The sequence below is a fragment of the Numenius arquata genome, chromosome 14 (assembly GCF_964106895.1).
Source record: "Numenius arquata chromosome 14, bNumArq3.hap1.1, whole genome shotgun sequence".
NCBI lineage: Eukaryota > Metazoa > Chordata > Aves > Charadriiformes > Scolopacidae > Numenius > Numenius arquata.
This window is the reverse complement of record NC_133589.1, coordinates 16913561-16929258: the sequence shown is the minus strand read 5'-3', so window position 1 is coordinate 16929258 and position 15698 is coordinate 16913561. Positions and strand designations below refer to the sequence as shown.

General features: G+C 43.4%; 1 protein-coding gene across 1 annotated transcript in view; it reads right to left on the bottom strand.

Moving 5' to 3' along the window:
• Positions 1-15698, bottom strand: part of DNAAF8 (dynein axonemal assembly factor 8) — a 97916-nt gene that overhangs the window by 59484 nt on the left and 22734 nt on the right. The window contains exons 11-13 of the mRNA XM_074158637.1: positions 9346-9537; positions 6448-6603; positions 2102-2296 (exon numbers count right to left, since the gene is read on the bottom strand). Of these exons, the coding sequence (XP_074014738.1) occupies positions 2102-2296; positions 6448-6603; positions 9346-9537 (543 nt within the window). The remainder of the gene's footprint in view (positions 1-2101; positions 2297-6447; positions 6604-9345; positions 9538-15698) is intronic.

Genomic DNA, 15698 nt, shown 5'->3' with positions numbered 1-15698 from the left:
TGTGCCTGAATGGAACAAAACAGGAAAAGAAGCATCAACGCCGTCTACGTAGGTTGTCTAAATCCCTAAGGTTAATGCTTCCATTCTAGAGCTTAACAGGAGAAAGTACTTTTATTTTATGTTAAAATGAAGCAATCCTCTTTTTGCTGACAAGGACATCGGAGTTAATAACTTCCACAGGGATTATGTCACTCCCAACCTAACTTGGGGTTTTAATGACTGCATTGTGAGTTTACTCTTCGTATCAAAAGTGAAATGACTGCAGGTTAATAGGCTGTATGCATAACATTCATTAAAAAGCCTCAAAGAAAAACGGCAAGAGAAAAACAATCCGTTTGTGGTCCAGAACAGACTGAAAAACCACTAGAACAATTGACTACAAACACGACACTGGCTCATACACTAACAAACAATGTGCTTAAAAGGTTATTACAATTACTGCTAACAATTGCTCATAAAATCATACACAGAGCTAGTCAGCACACAAGCAGACAGCAATTTTACCCGATGTTCCCTCTCCCTCCACTCCTACCCATTTGTTTCCTCAACCCGTCAGGATTTTTGCCCAGACTGTAAACTACCTGGAACGAAAAATAGGTATTCACCGCCTGATTTTCCAACATGTAGTAGCAGGTTCTTTGGTCTACTTAGTTCTATATACACCACCTCAAAAGAAATCTAAACATATTAAAAGCAAAGCATGGATCACTGGCCTTGTACAAAATCTTCAAACCAATGAAATTAAAAGAATATGATATTGAATTTTCTATGCAGGGCTTTGTGGTTGTATTTTAATGACACTTGGGAACACTCTCAGTTGGTATCACTTTGTAAAGCTTCAGGGCAGACAACAGGGTTAGCTGCTGCCTGCTGAGAGCCTGGTTCATTGAGCCTTGATTTGAGAAATCAGCCATTCTTTATAGCTGCAAGACACATTTATCAAAAAGCCATGATCCACAGTGGTCTCGGAGTAATTCAGGCCTGGGAACACGGGTGGCACAGAGCATTTGAACTTGGGAAGAGAATGCGGTCTTTAAATTGACTCCGGTTTTTCTATGGCATCAAGGCAAAGATCCACCCCCAGAAAGTGCCTGCTATCTTACTGCTAGGTTTCTAATGATTTATAATTCCCCTAATAAGGGATTTGCATAAAAGCCCTGACTGTTTTAAATGATGCCTTATTTTATGCCTTAAAAGTGTACAGTAGATTTATCTTTTACAAGTACGTCAGACTGCTTTATAGCACTTGCTTCTACTTGAAAGCTCCAGTGACTGCAAATCAACAGCATTAAGCCTCCTTTTCCTCCACAGAAGTGGGATAAACCTTTAGGCAAATTGCTAAGTGCACTGCTAAGCCCCTGAGCTTTCATGGCACCGATTCTCACAGAGCAAGAGTAATCCCCAAATCTGGTAGAAATTGCAGAAAAGTTCTCCAGCTACGTTATTTTCAGAACTAAACTTCGTGGTGAACCAGAATTTCAGTCTTCATCGATCCCTGGAATTGTTTCTCAAGGTTTTGGTTGATTTAGAAATATTTGTGAAGGACTGGGATTGTGCAAAGGCCGGTGATGTCATAGGAAAGAAATAAGAACATTCACTTAAAAGGTATGGAAATCGGGTCATATTCGGTGCTTCTTTGAAAACCCGGTCTAAATATTTACACCAAGGTAGGACAGGCTGTTAAAGGACTAAGAGCAACGTTGGATGCCCTCAAGGAATAAACTCCCCCAGTAAGTATAATGAATTCTTGTAATATTTCGTTCACTTGAATCTTTGTTATGGAGCCCTCGCTAACCTGACAGAAGTGGAAAAGTTAATTATCATTCTACTTCTAGGCAGCACGAGGTAAACGCTCTTGCAGATGTCTTTAGGCAGGCAAAGCGATTTTAAGCACTTGATTTTAAGAGGTGCGATGCCCTTGTCATCTCATACACTTCAGCGGAAATCTACACAGCTTAGAAGCATTTCTTTTCAAACTCTGTTTAAATCCTTTGCTAAAGCAAACGAGAATACCTGCTAACACTGGAAGAGCAACAACTTTCACTGCACCTAATGAGGAAAAAAAAATATTTAGAGAAGTCCAAGCATTTCTGTACAGTACCTGAGGATCAGGATTAACAGTGGTGACGTAACTGAGCAGGACAGAGGGAATTTCAGGAAGAAGTGGACACGGCTGGTTTTGGAAGCGATTGGCCAGTTCTGCCCTCCACCAGAGAACATCCGGAAGCCGTGTACGGGCTAGAAATGCAGAAATCTTCTGGTAAAAAGTGGATGTTCCTTGTAGATCTTCTTTAGCCTGCAAAGAGTCAATGGTTAAAAAGCATTGACGGTGGCCTCGGGAGCTTTCTGTTCCGTACCATGCACTTGTAAGCAGGTCTTTTGTCATCTGTACCCATCCCAGCCTCATGCTTCATGCATCCGCCCTACAGCTATGCTCCAGATTCTCCAAACCAAAGCCCTAACGTAGCACCCCCTCAGCCTCCCAAACCATCACACCCTACATCCCCGCAACCAGAGCTTGAACCTCCATCCACTAACCCACAGAAAACACGCTCCTTCCACATTCCTGATATTATCCCACAGAGTCTCTACTCCCAGGATCAAAGACAGAATTGAAGGTCCTGATACTGTCAGGGTTCCTGACCCAGGACATGGGACAGGAGAGCAGATGCTTCAACAGTCAGTTATGCCCATCAGCTGTGTGGAAGGGCTCCCTCCAAGACTTGGGGACGTGCCTCTACATAGGCTCGACTCAAACAAAGTGCCCCTTGCTGAAAGCGCTGGGGAAATGAGCAGCATCGTTGCTCCATTGCTCTTCTCGACACAGACTGCTCAGCTATAAAACTCCGCCACAGATGATGACTGGCCAAGTTCATAGCAACCTTCGGCTGGTTGCAAGACACCGGTATAAAATAACTGGCTCCTGACAACCATCAGCCCACAGATATTACACACCGCACTTACAGAGGGAGAAAACAGGATCACAAAACAGCCCAATATAATGAAACATGAATTTGCAAAGGGTTTCATAGGGATATAAATGAAAAGATCTATTAATTTCAAGATTTTTTAAAAAGATGGATACTAATATTAATATTGATACATTAATATTGAATACTGCACTGCTAAATTACAGTTTTCCACCATTTAACCTCTCCTCTAACTCCCTTCGTTCTTCAAGGTTTGTTCTTAATTAGCAGGACTTTCGGAGAACAAAACTCGTGACCTCAATAAGACCCAATTAGAAATAAACAGAACTACCAATTATGCAAAGCATCTTCTCTACAGCAGCTATTATTGCACCTAGAAATTAGACCTCAGGCAGGAAAGGTCTGCAAAAAAAGCCCCAAATCTAATAACGGCGATTGCGAGCTCTCCCGAGCCACCGCAGAATTGTTATTAAGTGCTGGAAGGGTACAGACAAGAACTACGCAGCTCTGCAGAGTGCTCGGGTGCCTGATCGGGAATGCTTAGGAGATTCTTCGAAAGCAAACTCTGTACAAATCTAATTCCCATCAGACACGCTTGGAACGGCAGCCTGTCTCTCAGCACGCAGGAATTACAAGAGGTGAGCGTTATAAGCATTTGTTCTGACAGCAAGTCAAGAAACCAAAACCATGCAGGGATGTTCAAACTTGCCTCGCTTCTATCAGTTGTTTGGAGGAGGACAGAAATTTTTAAAAAAGAAACAAAAGCCCCCAAACCTGACAAAAATGGGAGGAAACACAGCAGAACCACTTGATAGAGGAATAGATGCCATTCTAGTTGAATAAGCCAAAAGGCTTATTGATCTGCTAAGAACAGCAGCTTTTGCCTTGAGAAACGACTATTATATTTGTATTCACAACCAAGAGACCTTGGGACGGCAAAATAAAATGTGACAAACAATCAAAGACACACAGATGACAGTGAAATGGCCAGTAAATAAAAAGTTGATGGCTCAGAGGTCTGGAGTATAGCTCAGCTCCAGTTAATAAAAACTGGGGGGAAAAAAAACCCAACAAAACAAACTAAACCAAAAGTAACTAAGATCTCCCTACATCCTCATAGCAAATAGATGCAACAAAAATGCCTGGGAACCCAGTCGAATTTTGAAGGTGAGCCCTGATAAGTGGTTCTCTTTGTGCCTATAGGAGACAACTGGAACAAGAAGCAGTAAGTGCCACATCAGAATTCAGTTATCAGATTCAACCATTAAAAACCTGTACATTAACACTACAGCGAGAGATTAAAGACTTAAGCGCGAAGAGGAAAATCTACCACATTTCTCTCCAAAAAACGGGGAGGAACGGGGAGACAGGACCGGTTGCTGTTGTTTTACTCGTCTCTGCTGCGGCTGACATTTCTGAAAGACTTCTGTTGTGCCTATCAGCTTAGATCTCTGTCGGGGAAAGCAGCAGCTTTACAAATGCCTCGGGAAAGCAAAATTGACAAAAGTCATTGTTCCCACAAAGACATACGGTAGACCCTCTAATGACGGGAGACCTCAGTTACACAGAGTCTTGTTTTGAGGAGCACCATCCAAACGCCTCGTATGTTCTCTGCTGACCTCAACAGCAGTGTCAGCAATGATAAATGGGGCAGGGAAATAGTATTTACAATTTATATGCAGACTGGAAACTCTGGCTCGTTCCGCCAACCTGTGACACAACCCTTCCCAGCTCCAACCAAACGTTCAGAGCAGCCTAAGCCCACAGCTTCAAGAGTTCGTTCAATGACGTGACACCAGATACAGATTTGAGCATAGTCAGCGCTCAATAATTTTAATCCTTTGACTAAGTAAGTCAAAATCATCAGAGAGCAACAAAGCAAGTGGACAGGAAGCAGGTCAGTCTCGGTTCCTCCATTTCTTTTGCTCCATAGAGCAAACATCTTGAATTCAGTCACTTTAGACAGTAATCAACATGAATCCCTTGCCCAGTCTAGAAGACTGCTTGGTCTCATTAGCCCTCCTGCTCCTGCCAGCAGGTTCTCAAACACTAAGGGAAAGGTTTACTTATTGTTTCAGGGTTGGGTTCTTTCGGCGGTGTTTTAATCACGACATTTGTTGGCAGCATCAATCATTTGCTTGCAGGAGCACTGGAGCCACAGCTGTCATACTCCAGGCTTTATGATACATCACAGGAAATTTAATCTTCGCTGCTCACAGGCAGGCAGCTGCAAGAGAAGGATGCTCACTGCAGCTGGGCAGGGGAATCGTGTTTTTAAAACATGTTTACACTTCCTCTTCCATTTAAACTTCACGTGATGTGTCTAGCAGGTGTGACATACCTGGTTTCCCCCTAAGATCACCTGCTATTTGGTCCTACAGGGTCTTTTCTGCATAGAGGAAGCATCAATAAAAAGCACATGTATCACCCTATTCCTGTTAACATTACCAGGGGTGAGGCAGGCAAAAATAGAGCAGAAAATCCACCACCAGCTTGCTAAAGCCACAAGTGCTGCTTTGAGCCTCCTGAGAGAAACTCACCAGCCTCAACAGAGCACAGGACCAGCATCTCACAGGTTATTCAGTAACAGGACAGTTATTCAAGCAGGTGACCCACAAGAAATCTCAGGTACATGAGGATCGCTGCTCCCCACACGTACCCAGGCCCATTTTCCAGCAAGAGTCAGCTACATTGCACAGGCAGGATAGGGATTTATACCAGGCAAGAGCAGCAAGAACACCTAACAAACTGCCTTCAAAACGAAAACAGAAGAAGATGCTGAGACACCAATCTGTATCATATTAGCTCTGTGAAATGACAGAGCCAAACCAGGGCCCTGAGCTGCTATTTCATATCCCTGCTGTTTTCAGGACACATGTTCTTATTGTGCCCTACATTACGCCGTGCCACCTACACGTGAGAGGTTTCCAGCTTGTGTGCTAGACCTTCCAGCTTGGCGCTTTATTGCACAGCACAGCCTCCATAGTCTACCAGAGTTGAGGAAATGGAGTCTCAGGTCCCTTCTCCAGGGAGCCAAACAGCAAGACAATATTCCCTCCTGTTGGCCACACTCATCACATGGTTAAAGTATAGAAGAAAAATCCATAATACCTGCCAATAACCCATAAACCCATAATTCTCCCTCTGAATCCAGTCACATTTCTGCACCGTGGGGTTACAGCCACCAAAAATATACATTAACAGCTAATGAGGAGCAGAGACAAAAGGCTATGCCACAGAGAGCTGGTTTCTCATCTGTACATAATCTAAATTCAGCATAACCAAAGACAGCTTGAGCTGGCAATTAGCTGTAAGCAATCTTTCAGTTCCCACAGCACCGGGATGCTCCCCCGTTCTAATTCAGAGCAGCACTCACGCTGCCCTACCCCGACTCGCTGAGGTTTGAGCTTGAATTGGCACATCCAATGGTCCTTCGTAAAAAAACAGCCGGTTTTTCTTCGTAAAAACTGCCCACGGCAGCTGCACACCTCTAGCAAGTAGAAATGCTGCTACTCACGTTTATCTTCTGGACCTTGGTGCTGTTCTGGGCTGAAGACTCATCTGCTGGCATCAGACAAGCATAGAGGGCCAAGCCATCCTCCCGCCAGGCCTGCTGCAGCCCCACCACCCGAAACGGAGCTTCGGGTCCAGCTTTCGCTGTCACAGGAGGCACCTGCAAAACCATTTGAACATCATTTCACTCTCAGCCGGCCGTATTTAGAGACCGAAAATAACCCTTTATCTTGCTCTGTTGCTTTTGAGCAGAGCCCCGTAATGTAAAATAATCCAGGGAGCACTCTCGCTTGATTAGTGGATTAGCTGTGGTTTAGCCAGTAGAAAAATCAATAAAGACCAAATTAAATAGAAATAACATGTAGGTTTTGATAAAGCATAGGATTTATTTTCTCAATGAGGACTTGCAAGCTCTGATTTCCACCAGTTTGACTACGTGAAAGCAAGAACGTGCATTTTAGTTCCCCAGTCAAGCAAGAAAGGAGAGTCCCTGTCAGCGCTGCACTGCATGTTCCTGTCACAGCAGCACCGTGTGCTGCCTTTATTAATGATAATGAGATCAATCCAATCTCAGTTCAAAAATCAATGCTAAGTGATTACGCCATTCCGAGGAGCTAGTGCAGGCTTCCTTAATAAGCCTTTGTCTTCCCTATTAGCGATCACTAATAGCCAAAATCCCATCAATCCTTATCCAGTGAATATACCTTTTAGTTAGACTGAGCTCATTTCTTTTTGATAGATTTTTTTTTTTTGTGTGAGCGCACGTGTGTGTGGGAGGCAAACGTTCTATTTTCCAATATATATATCTCTATCTGATCCAAAATACGAAAGGTAAAAAGCAACTTCTGCCAATGCCAAGATGAACACTGGACATCTTTGATCATAAATATCAGTGCAGTTCCAGAGACAGGGCTCCAACAGGAACTCATTGGCTCATAAGGATGCTCAAAGTCAGGCTGAAACGTGATGTACTTTATCATACAGAATACACAAGGAACTTTATTACAGGGTAGAAAAGAGACAGGAAAGATACCTGGAACAAACCAGAAGGGTCTGTAGTGCCGCAAAGCATCCTGAAACCCGGGCAGCAGGTGAAAGAAGGCAGAAGGCTATGGGAAAGTCAGACACGGGCAACCAGCAAAGCCACGAGAAAGGAACAGCAGCCACGTGAGGCAGAGATGCCCCAACCAGATCACACGCTGGATGAAGAGAGAGGCGAGTTTGAATTACAGGGCTGTAATTCCTTCCCAGGATTCTGGTGAATACAGAAACCGCTAAGTCTTGTTCTCATGGTTTATACCATCGCCGCCATCTCTAGATGGATTAACAGCTCCGCTATTTACTGCATGTATAAACCAAAACTATTCAGAGTGAGATAAACGCCTTTAGAAATATGTTCTCAACATATTTCTGAGCCTGAGTGGATTTTTGAGCTGTTGCTGGGTCAGCTGTGTCCCTCAAAACAGCACTGCCAAGTCCTCGACTGCTTCGAGCGTGGGTTTCACATGGGAACTTCTGTAGCAGCTCCGTCACCGGGGAACGTTCACATCTGGAGTACAGTGTTCTCAACTGGTAGAAATCAGCATCTCTCCGATGAAATCAATAAAGATATGCTCATTTACACAAGCCAGGAAGCCAGGAAATCAGCGGAGTTACACAGATTATGGCCAGATGAAAATTTGGTCTAAAAATGCCTCAACATTTCCACTTTTTTAATTAAAGAAATGCCAACTTTTTCATTGCTATCCAACAGCTGTTTGAGAACCTGTGTGAGAAACTGGATCTTACCCCAGTTTCTCTTGGGCAAAGAGTCCATCACAACATTTGACCCTACAGTCTCAGCAGAGTGACACCGAGCCCTGGAAGCTGAGATACCCTTTCAGGCTTGGAGAGAGCTGCTACGAGTCAGAGCCCAGTTTTTTTTTTTACATAGGAATAACAGACAGGGAAAAAAGCTCACGCTGCAGCTGGTCATGAGCTAACCAGTTCAGACTCTGGGGCTGTTCAAGTGGCAATTTTCATTAGCACTGAACTAACATTAAAGAATGTAGCAATGTTTTAACGGAACTGTGACCATCATTAACAATTAATACTGTTTAAGTCAAGTTTAAGCGATTTAAAAGCCTCACGTGGGCTGTCCGCTCAGGGTGAAGTCTACCCGGAGTGCATGGATTGGGACCGGTAGGTCAATGTCTTTGGGAAAAGGGGAAAAGAATGAGGCCAACGTGCAGGGTTGGGAGGGAAAATAGGCCTGCTTTCCCTAGGGAAAAGGCTAATATGGGATGAATGGGAAGAGTGGGATAGAATAGGCTAATCTCTATGATCAAGCTGATCTTTGTCAGAAAACCCATTGAGCCCTCCCCTGCTGCTGGGCCAAACAAATTGGAAATAGAGATAGATAGAATAGGCTAATATGGGATGAATGGGAAGAGTGGCTTCTTTAGAGGAAAAAAAATATGTGATCCAAAGGACAATTAAGATGAAATCAACCACCACTTTTTTATAGCCCTCTTCACTATCAGAAGGATCTATTCTTAATTAGAACAAGCAGTAAGAAATAGGCACCTGTGTCCATTCACTCCCTTTGCCAAGGACAAAGACAGAAAGCCCTCAACTTCCAGTAGTCGCTTTAGACTACTGCGAGTCTGGCTCAACAATTTTTTACTTCCTGTGCCCCGTTCTTCGTAAACTACAGACACAATCCAGCTCCCACTGACTTCAAGACTTTTCTTTATTGACTTTAAGGTGAGACAGAACATATTTTCCCCTTTGTTCAGCCACTGTTTTGTAGCTGAACATAGAAGAAGGAGATTTTAAGAATTATTATATATTCGGTGGAGGGCAAAACACAGCCTTAATCACACAGAACCTCCTTGGGTGCACAGTGGCTGCACCTACTCACCAGAGAGAGAAGCCAGGTCACCAGGGCCTGGTAGATGTTGGCTGCTCTCAGCTTCAGGTCAGGTTCCTGCCCCCCGCGCTGAGCCGGAGCTACTTGGCCACAACTCGACAGCCAAATGCTCATAAGCAGCACCTCATTTTTCATACTTTCTGGTCCAGGCAATGTGTCAATATCTGGCAAATAAGAAGCTTCCTGTAAAAAAAAAAAAAAAAAAAGTAGTACAAAAATGGAAGCAATTTGGATTACTGGAAGTGAATTCATCATCATGAATGAATTACATTCATTGCCATCACAGGAGTGGCAATTAATATCTAGCGAGCATTTATCAAAGAGGAAGCATGAGCCATAAAAGCCAGGTCATTATATCAGTGACACCTTCTTGAGCACTTCAGTCTTAGTTAGAGAGCTGTCACCTGGGTCTTCACTTAGTCAAACACTGCTTGGTGATTGGAAGATTACATGGTCACAGCTGGAAATAGTATGATCTAATTTATTCTGTATTCTTTGAGATTCAGTGGTTTGGGGCTTGTTTTGTTTTTAAATCAGTGAAATGCCTTCAAAACAACTTTAATTATTTTCTGCTTCATCTAACTTACCTCATTTCAGAGATGATGGTACATTTAAGTGAACTCATCTCCTTCCTTTACTTTAGTATTGACACTTGGTTATTTAGGATGCAAATTCCCTCTCCTTTAAGAGACTTGTTCTTTAAGAAACAACCTCAAGCTTGAACCGTGAGGTTATAGTTCATGGAATTTCTTCTGTTCTTCCAAAGATGCAGTGGCTGCAGCTGTAATTATTGGCTAGTTTGCTGTTCCTATCCGTATTCAATTTGCTGCCCCTGATATTTCTTTTGTAAATTCAGAAGCTAGTCCCTAAAATTGCAAAGATTCTCTGGTATACGTAAGAGTATTGCTCCTCAAGAGTTATCATCCTTTAATAAGGACCTTCAGTGTATCCCAAGGGCATGTATTCTACAGGTGTGGCCATACCTTCATTTAGCAAATAGCTGGAGCAGTTTATGGAGTTAATGTTTCCAAGCTACTTGTTAGAGCATCAACTACCCACTGCAGAGTCAGCAAAGTACAAAATGACTGCAGTTCCTGAGACCAGCCAACAGACTGAACTGCTCATTGAGGCGAGCAGAATTAATCTGAAACAACCCATAGGTAGTACGAGACTAGGAAGCAGCCCTTTCTGTGAGCTGAGCCCTGGAACACCACAGGAATACACCAGGAGCAGGAGGGTGTCGAGGAGCAGTGACGGGCTCAGTCGTTTCACGTAGCCCATAACGAGGACGTCTGCCCACGCTATTTACACTGAATCAACCTTAATTTGATTTACCTGAATTTACTTTGGAAGCAAAGTAAGCTAAATCCAATTAAAGCCACTTTAATTCTGAATTAAAACGTCCACAAAGGTGTTTAATGACTAATCCACTTGACAAGTTAATGTAGCCTGACTGTTGTACCTGTCCTCAAAACAGACAGTTCCTTAAAAGGGTTTTCAAAAAAATATACTACTGAAAAGCCACAAGCAGATCTATTGCCTCATCCAGTGCTTTGGTGCCAAAATATCTGCCACGGGCACAGCGCTGCCTACAAGTACCAAATAAAAACTGCAGTTAGTAATAAAGGAAAAACAGTCAGGCAAAAGTTTCTGATGCCACAGATCTGATAACTAATGTTACCGTAGTCCTGGGGAGCTAAAAGAATTCACCAGGGATTTGACCCGACAACCGTTAATTCTCCGAGGAAGAGGCCTTAAAATAACTTGGGAGGCTTTCAGGAAAAGGTGACCTTCTTCTGTATCCTATATTGGAGAAATAATTCTTTCTTCCTCTCCCAACAAGGCTGTGGGGATCAATCATAGGAGGTAACTCAAGAGCTAAAGATTAAACCAGTATCTAGTAATGTTCCAGCAGGATATTTCCCACTATTTCCAATTTGTTTGGCCCAGCAGCAGGGGAGGGCTCAATGGGTTTTCTGACAAAGATCAGCTAAGGATTTTATTTATTTCTCACTCTGAGAATGAGTGAGCTTTTGATCAATGTTGGTCCTTCCCTCTCCTCCCTCTGGCAGCCTCCTTACGCCAACAGGACTCTAGGCATAGCAGAACTTAACTAATTTCAGAAATATTAAGGCTAATGAACAACAACAAAAAAAGAAGCTAATCCTATTTACTTCTGGGCAAGAATTGCTAAAATAAGATATATTCAGTGCTTTCTTAGTATGCCTTCCCACAGCATTGCCCAATTTATCCCAGTGTACCTATGGAGAGAGTTCAATTTGCCTACACATTACACTGGCTTTTATTTGTGAGAGTATTAGATTATAAAAAGCCTAAAATTACTCAAATGTTGGGCTATTTTTGGTTGCTCTGGCTAGAATTGTACTGTCAATCACAGACGGGCTTGCAGCTGATTGTAGTCAAGTGCCAACAATTACCTTAGAGTAAATAAGATAAAATTCCCTATTTCTGAAGTGCTTGCTATTTTATTTTGCAATTATAGTTTACAATATTGTAACTTACAACCTTTCAGCTCGATTTTCCAACAACCCCCAGTTCTGGCCATCTTTCTCTGCTCTAACATAACAGCGCAAGCAGAAGCACTAACCACACCGAGCAGCCAAGAAATAACATCCCCCCCGAATCCCCACCGAAAAAGAAATGAGGAAAAAAGGAATTGCGAGACAACTTAAGGGCACCCGTATCTTCTAGCCTCTGTGGTGGTGGAGTTACACACACAGGGACACAACCCCAAATGAAACTACTGTTCATAAAAAAATTAAATATGTAACGCGAAGGCATCCAGACAGACAATCAGTTTAAAAAATGGTATTTTACCTCTTTTTTTAAAAAAAAAAAAAAACAACAACCAAACCGCAGGGCTGTTTATGATCACAGCAAACCAAAGCTTAGTAGATACAAGCGTGCTAGCCAAGATTAATGTCATTTTGCTTCTAATAAAATAGCTCTAATTGGTTAAATGATGCTGGTGATGATGCTTTTTTTAAAAAAAAAGACTAGTTGGCATTGCTTTTACTATGCCTGCACACTAGATTGGACAAACAGCTCCGCTGCCCTAAAAATGGGAAAAATTATCAGAACTGTTAGAGGCTGGAATGACTGAGTAGCAACTCAGGAGTCAAGAGGGCTAGGTAACCACTTTGCTGCTGGTTTCCAGTTAGGTACAGGGCTGATTGCTATCAACTGCTGGTTGGGAACCACACTACACTGTATATTTGTAAAGTTAGAATCATAGAATAGCATGGGTTGAAGGGACCTTAAAGACCATCCAGTGCCACCCCCTGCCCTGGGCAGGGACACCCCCCACCACACCAGGTTGCTCCAAGCCCCCTCCAACCTGGCCTTGAACCCCTCCAGGGATGGGGCAGCCACAGCTTCTCGGGGCAACCTGGGCCAGGCTCTCACCACCCTCACAGCAAAGAAGTTCTTCCTGAGATCTCATCAAAATCTCTAAGTTCATGTTACCACTAGATCCAAAAAGTAGTGAGTATTTTCCAGCAGAACCAGCTCACCCAGTCTGAGGGCTTCTCCTGGCGAGAGGATAGGTCAGGAAGAAATCAATTTATTTTAATGATATGATCTCCCTTTTGCTGCTAAACAAAAATTCAGTATTTCCCTTCTAGCACCTTTTTCAATACTAACAAACAATGCTAAACCTGAAGCAGGGTGTCATAGTCCTTAAAAAAAACACTCTCAACTATGTTGAGCAGACTCTACAACAGCGAGAGCTAAATCAAAACATCCTCTGCATGTAAAATGAAGATAAGTTATACTCACCCAGTCTCCTCCTCCTCCTTCCCTGGAGGGGGTGAGCAAGGGGAAAGGGGAGGAAAAGGAAGACTCTGACTCTCATTGGCTGGAGGCTTAATCAAAATAATTGTTTTCAGCCATGTCTAAATTTATCCTTCTGTGTCATCTGTACCCTCGCTTGGATCACAGATTTCAGAGGCAATCCCTGATGAACAGCAAATTACCGACGGCAGAAATCTTTTGCCAAGCGATGCATCTGCTGTAGGTTTGTAAATGTGAGCTGATTTCTAGGTACTTTAGCAGCTCCAGCTAATTTCTCTAATGAAAATTCTCCACTCTTATGCTGAAATAGCTCTAGCCTTGCATGTTGAGGCTTCATTACAGGCAGAGCTCACGGTACAAAACACAAGCATGTTGATTATGTGGTTATACATCTATTTTCCACGCCAGTCGTGTTGCTAATGGAGGAGAGGAGATGCTTAAGACACGTTTAACAATCCTGTCCATCTAAAGGCAAAGCAGATAACACTTCTTCATGGCGTCTAAAAATTCTTGCATTAGATGAAGACATATTGGAAATGTCAAGTGTTTGTTCGTTTTCATTCTGTGGGGAAGGAAAAATGATGACAATGCCATCTGTTAGATTATTTGAAATTCCACATTAAATGGTGGAATAAACCCTGAAGCCGTTCAAAGAACTGCTTCATCATTGCAAAATGGGAGCGATGGATAAGAATGAGGAAAGTATCTGCATTTCCTGCATGCAACTGGCAGAACATACTGCAATTAGGAAGGTAACATTTAATAGCAAAAAGGAGAGTACGACTGATGTTAATGGTCTTTCTGTTAATGCATTTTTGTACCAGACCCACTCTCTGTAGCACCGATGGCTGAGTATCAAACGTGCTGAGGTTATGGATCTGAAAAATATGATGGTGGCAAGATGTTATTGAAATTTTCTGATCTGAACTGAGCTTCAGATTGCTAAAGTGGAGGAGTTATGATCCTCCAAAGCAGACACTGCTGCCAAAGAAAGATTGCAGGAATCCAAAGAGCTGCATAATGGAAGCATTATTTGCTATAAACCCCATAGTTCTCCCATTCAGTTAGGGCATTACGTATCATGGGAGTCTAATTTAAAAAAAAAAAAAAAAAGGTAATAAAGAAAATATCTTTGCTGAAAGTTATCTTGTTCTGGACAGTTAGTCTTGGACATAACCTCTGCAGATTCAGAAGAAGCCATTTTTCTGCCTCTGGCAGCAGAGACAGCGTCTCTGCCAGAGCGCAAAGAGGGCAAGAGCCACAGAGGAACGTCAGCTCCCACCAGGAATTACTGAATGTAGGAGCGCAGTTCAGGTGTGACGCACAGCCAGGAGCTGAGCTCTGCCCGGCACAGGAACCAGGGACAGCAAAATTCACTTTTCTACCTTTTCATGTTGCTGTTAGCTGAGCACGGGCAACCCCAAGGGCAATTTAAAGGAGCTTTACAGCCACCACAACATCAGCAGACAGTTAATGTTAGCAAGGAACAGGTACATTTCTGGCTCAGGACACGTCAGTGTTCTACAAAAATCCCTTTTCATCCCATCCATCTCTCAACACAAAGGAAGACAACACAGAGACGTGATGTAGTGTGAATTACACTCTTCTCTGCCACTTCTGCAGTAGCCTGCATTAAGGGAATTCTCAACCGCTTCACTAGCGTTAACGGCTCATCTGCGCTATCAAAGATATGGATAACTCCTCTGGCAAGAGCCAAGGATCTGGCCCACGGAATATGTGAGCAGAGACTGAGACCACTCAGGAGCACGCAGGCAGAAAGTATTTTTGCCCCAAAATTCAACATACATTTATTCTGCTATCTGCAGTGAAAAAAACAACTCCATGACATCAAACCTTTTCTCCTGAAGAAGAATCTCGTACCCTAGAGCGTACTCCCTGTCCCAACCTGCTCCCTTCTGCTTGTCCTGCAGCACTCCTGATGTGAGTCCACAGCACCGTCCCTGTCACATTGTCCTTTCTGTATATACCTTATAGTGTCTTACGGAATCACGGAATATAAGGGGTTGGAAGGGACCTCCAGAGATCATCCAGATCCAACCACCTGCAGGGTCACCCAGAGCAGGTTCAGAATCACAGAATGATATGGGGTTGGAAGGGACCTCTGGAGATCATCTCCTCCTCCTGCCAGAGCAGGGTCACCCAGAGCAGGTTGCGCAGGAACGTATCCAGGTGGGGTTTGAATGTCTCCGGAGAAGGAGACTCCACCACCTCTCTGGGCAGACACCCTCAAAGTAAAGTTCCTCCTCATGTTTAGATGGAACTTCCCATGTTCAAGTTTGTGCCTGTTACCTCTTGTCCTGTCACTGGGCACCACTGAAAAAAGACCGGCCCCATCCTCCTGACACCTATCCTTTAAGTATTTATAGGCGTTGATCAGATCCCCCCTCAGCCTGCTCTTCTCCAGACTAAGAAGATCCAAGTCCCTCAGCCTTTCCTCATCAGAGAGATGCTCCAGGCCCCTCATCATCTTTGCAGTTCTCTGCTGTACCCTCTCCAGCAGTTCCCTGTCC